Raw genomic sequence first — 5,297 nt, 5'->3', positions numbered from 1 at the left:
TGTAGGGAACTTGCTGGCACAAATGATAATAAGCCAGTGCTGGGGGCTAAGTGCATAAAAACACATTTGCTCATTGTTCAATGTCTTTAAGCCAAGCACCATGTGTGCCTTCCTCTCCAACACCCTGACACACAAAGACCTGATGATGTTTTCATGATGTGTGTGAAGAGCACTCAGACAATCTGTTGGCAATTTCTCTCTTTATTATGACAACTACCCTTGGGACATGGAGAAAAACAAGCCTAAATTTTAACAGAAAACAAGCTGCTGTCATAGATAGGCAGCAACACATCTTTTTCATAGGAATACATAGAAAGAACAGGATGAGAAGCCCCTTCCTTCCCCTTTATTCTTATTTTAGACTAGAAATACGTTAGCACCAAATAATGACCCACAGGTTTCTTGGGGTCAGAGGAGCAGGGAGAAACATAAAGAAGTGATAGGAGGAACTGCTTTTTTGCCAACAGAGAATGATGGTTGACAATAACAACACACTCTTTGTACAGCCCAAAGGGTGTTAAGGGACATTGGTACTGGCTGCTCCATTTTTCACAGATTTGCTAAGCCCGCGCTCCCTGCAGAGATGCTACGCCCCTCTCTGTCTGGAGGCACGGTGCTCAGCACTCGGCTGTGGGGCTGACTCACTCCCAACCCCAAATGGCCCTGGCTCCCTATGCCAGAATCAAGCCTATTTTAATATTAAAAGCTCCCGGTTTTCAGGCACTGAGCTCATGGAGTCTTTGCAGCAGTAAAAATAACACTCCCGAGCAGCCAGGTTTTTATCTGATCTGTTGTCCTTAGCTCCCCATAGGACTCTTACAGAGACGCTTGGCATTTTCATTAGTGCTATATGAAAAACTTGTTTGTGTTAGGACTGTGGTATGGACAGGGATATTCGTGCCAGAACCACCCCTTGGAAAGGAGTGAAAATGTCCATGCCACTCGCTCTGCACAAATTCATAACAGAAGCAGGGGAGCTTGTGCTGCAGTCCCAAAAGCACTCCCCTACTTTTTAATTTTGCCAGCTTTTAAAGAAGTGCTGGCACCTATGCAAGCAACTGGCACATGCAGAAGTCGCCTCCTTCCAGCAAATCCAGAATAAACAGTTTAGGGCAGGGGACTGATACAGTGCTGGGAAGAGCGAACTGTTTCTGTGGTGCCACAGCTGTTTGCTCCCAGCTGCCACATTACCAGGTCAGCTGAAACACATGCTGTCCCAAGCCCTCTGTCCCAGGGTTTGAGGCCAGAAGGCCCGTGAGGCTTGTGTAGCCACCTGCCTTATTGCACAGAACTGCTCTGAATCCCCATAGGGCGTTGGGTGCAGAAGAGCATGGCAGAGCATGGGGTTTGCCAGGCTAAATTGTGATCTGTCACTCCAGTCCTGGGTCTCCAGGATGAAATCACAGGCAGGCTGAGCTAGCAACAAGTGCTCCTGCCAGCCCTAGGCAGCCTGGCCCATCTCTTACTTCTCAAGCCTTTTGTGCCACCATTCTGCAGCAAGGTTTTCTCTCTTTTCACATGCAGGAAAGGTCTAGGCTTTAATTATCAACAATACTGGGATTAAGTTCTTTAAGTAATTAAGTTCTGCCTAGAAAGCATGACACTTTGCTATGTCACTAAGTTATGCAAATAGGATGTGAGAGTATACACTCATTGCCATGTTTACTTTGCATGTTTTATGCCAAGAATATAGGATTTGAACTGATGCAGGTGTGCATGGCAGTGCATGCTTCACAGTGCAGGAACATAAAAGTAGTAAGAGTGGAAATCAGGCTGGGTCTGCTTTATTAGCTCTGAAAATGCTTCTTTAATTTTCCCCCTCTGCTTTCCACTTTTCAGAGATGGTGGATGCCAATACAGGATAAAGCAACCTAGAAACTTTTCCAGAATTGTGCTACTCAAAAGCAGTGACTGTAAGTGCTTCCTCATGTGCAAAAAGCAGTGAATCTATTGCTGGGACCCCATCTTTAACTGCTTGTAAAGCAGAAATGGATCTAAGATTTACCTGTGGCAGCAATAGCAGAACTATGCATTTATGGGAAAAATGCACTGAATGAGAGCGTGAGAAAAAATGTAAAACTAGTGAACTAGGTTTAACTCTGAGATTATTGCATGATAAAAAACACTTAAAGCAGTTCAACTTTCAGGAATAACTACAGAGACCACGTTAGTATCCTGTATCTCCAGACTTCAGAGGGTAAAGCTCTGGTGGCCTGGCCAGTTAAGTCCTGAGAGCTTCCTTACCTTTGATCTCAGCAGGCTGGTCTAGCTCCAAGCCAACAGATCTAAAGGCATTATAAAGCTAACAAAAACAATTATTCACTTTTAAATAGATACAGTTAATTTTGTAAAGAATATGTTATTATCTACTGTATAAAGTCTCTACATTCCAGTGTGGCAGTTTCTGGTGCAATGTGGTGGTGCAGACCCACACACTCACTTACTCAGGCCAAAATGAGCCCAGTCACCATCATATAATGTTAGAAGTTTCTCTGGTGTTCACATTCAGTGGTGTCATCTACTTCACTTAAAAGAAACTGCCTTTTTACATCCTTTAGAGCAAACACATTTCACATTTCACTTAACTCTCATGAAAAACTGCTGAAAGAATGAGAAGACGACGATTATAGAAAACCAAACACAGTAATATGAACACAAATGAGGGTGCTCTCTGGCTGAGACACGATTATCACAGAAGAGGTAACCAGGCTGAAGAGAGGTAGCTTTTTTAATTTTTTCTGGTTACAGAAGTTTTTGCAGCCACCAGTCTGTGCCCTCAGAGGTGTGCATGTCAGAGCATGGGAGGAGTATCACATACAGGTTAGAGTACTGCGTAAAAAAAGCAGCAAAAATAAAATGAAATCAGTCCTTCTGGATAAGAAATAGCTAAATTACAGTTCAGCTACTTTATAGCCTAGGTTAGTGAAAACACAATTAGGAGACTTTGTACATTCTTAACATAAATGGATTAACTCCTTGGATTATTCCCAGATTTTAGCCAACCACAGCGAATTGTAAGTTGGCAGCATGGATGTAGCTATCCTGGCACAAAACCCCAGAGCAGATGGCTTTATGTACCACTTTGGCCATCCACTTTGCTATATGCAGGGCTCGTATTATAGATTCCCCAAAAACCTAAGAAATTACAAAAGTTCTAGAATTTTAGATTTGACATTCAAGAAGTGACACCTCTTTAGAGCGATCTGAAAACTCAATAACCATGTTGAACAGTTCTCATTGTATTTCTTCCCTCAATGAACATTTGTCACTGAAATTTGCACACAATTCCCAACTGATTTCTTAACAATCACTTTTCACAATGAAATGTCTCATACTGTGATCCAGAATAACACAGAATAACACAGCGTCTTACTCATTCACTGGCACCGTTTCATTTATAAACTATAAAATTCTCCTTTACAAAATGCCTCTTTTTTGCTGGAGTTGCTCTACCTCAGTTCCTTTTTTTATGCTAAAATCTTGGCTATATTTATGTTGGCTCTCAAGGACTCTCACATAAGAAACTGAAGAAACTGTGGGAGTGAGATGAAAATATTATATGTAACATATAAAGGAATAGAAATATTCTTTTTCTTGTTTAAAAAAAAGTGGTAGTTATTGCACCATGCTTTGATGAAAGCTCTGGAGCTCCTGTGATACAAGAAAGAACTAGGTACTATCCCACTGCAGCTATTACTACTGAATATTTCCGATATATGTGTAACTTGTGGACCATAGGAAAAATCCCTGGCTAGGCTCAGGTCTGTAGTAAATAACATGCACTTAATTTTCTCTAACATTAGAAGGAGTGACTTTTCCCACTCAAAAAAAAAAAAATATTGAAAAAAATGTCCAAAACTTGTAGCTAATATTTTCAGGCCTGAATTCTGTACTTGATTACAATCTCCTCTTGCAGACAGCATGTGCATTCTTTAAAAGCAGTGAAACCGCACAGAAATAAGCTACTCACCGCACGAATACTTACAGAAAAAGAAAAATTCCCGTGTTGGCCAAGGCAAAAGCGAGACCCAAAATCCCACTGCCCATAATTGCATTGCTGAGGTTGAAGACGGACATCCCCAGTGAAGTAGTTCCTGGGATCTAGAGCAGTAAAGACAGATGTGTCGGCAACAGCTTGGAACAGGGCAGGGAAATGCATCTATGGGTCAAACTCCAAATTTCGTGATACATCAGATAACTACTGCTATGGAAACAACTTAGTAAAAACGGGTTTGAAAGAGGAAAAAGCGTTGTCGAACCCTGTCACAGCTACACTCTGATTGCTGTCCTATAGATTTTGTAAGCTGATGTAAATGGTATAGGCAATACACAGCTCATACTACACTTTCAATTTTAAGCCTCATCTTTCACTGCACCTGTGAAACATCTTAGGCACATGATTTATATATTGTAAGGCCATAAGGAACCACCAGGACTTCCTGCCTAACACAGGCCAGAGAGATTTCCTTGCCTCAACTCGAGCAAAATGCCTGGGTTTGGGGTTTTGGTTTGGTTTTTTGGTTTTGTGCCCAGCATTTTTGAAGACTATGTCTAAAGGCCCTTCATATATGAACATATAGTTCATTTTGATAGGGAGAAGAACAGCAAGAGACTTACATATTCATCGCATTTCTTCTTCTCCAGGTGGCTGTTTGTGAGACTTCTTCTGCTTTCTCGATCCGAAATAAACTTGCTGAAAGAATTCAGAGGATTTATTTCCAGCAAGCATTTAGAAAATCTGAAGACATTAATTCCAGGAGCAGCATGTGATTACAAAATATGCAATGTACAAAAACTGTATGCAAAAAGAGGCCAAACTTATAGCTATTTAATGAGCCAGATTATGCTTCACTGATATCAGCGTACATTGAGCATTAATAAAGGTAACCTAGCACAAGATCAGAATTAATGTATAGATACAGAATGGTCTCTTAGGAGATTTAGCAGTGCTGTTTTTGTGGATGGGAAAGTAATTTTTTTGCACAGAGATACTTCTGCGGGTGCCCTGCAGAGATGTGTGTGACGGTTATCCTTTGCTCCCAGCCCCTGTTCACATGGTGACCATAACTAACGCCATCCTAAAACGCAAGCAGACAAGATCAGAATTAATGTATAGATACAGAATGGTCTCTTAGGAGATTTAGCAGTGCTGTTTTTGTGGATGGGAAAGTAATTTTTTTGCACAGAGATACTTCTGCGGGTGCCCTGCAGAGATGTGTGTGACGGTTATCCTTTGCTCCCAGCCCCTGTTCACATGGTGACCATAACTAACGCCATCCTAAAACGCAAGCAGCCAT

At 41.6% G+C, this 5,297-nt stretch overlaps 1 protein-coding gene across 1 annotated transcript in view; it reads right to left on the bottom strand.

Annotated features, from left to right (window-relative positions):
* The window catches only part of SLC38A1 (solute carrier family 38, member 1), a 26,125-nt gene that overhangs the window by 13,405 nt on the left and 7,423 nt on the right, over positions 1–5,297 (bottom strand). Inside the window, exons 2-3 of the mRNA XM_010186516.1 lie at positions 4,618–4,693; positions 3,986–4,101 (exon numbers count right to left, since the gene is read on the bottom strand). Coding sequence (XP_010184818.1) covers positions 3,986–4,101; positions 4,618–4,693 — 192 coding nt within the window. The remainder of the gene's footprint in view (positions 1–3,985; positions 4,102–4,617; positions 4,694–5,297) is intronic.

This window comes from Mesitornis unicolor, unplaced genomic scaffold (genome assembly GCF_000695765.1).
Source record: "Mesitornis unicolor isolate BGI_N332 unplaced genomic scaffold, ASM69576v1 scaffold28126, whole genome shotgun sequence".
Taxonomy (NCBI): Eukaryota; Metazoa; Chordata; class Aves; order Mesitornithiformes; family Mesitornithidae; genus Mesitornis; species Mesitornis unicolor.
The sequence above is the reverse complement of the archived record's forward strand: the minus strand, read 5'-3'. Positions and strand labels throughout refer to the sequence as shown.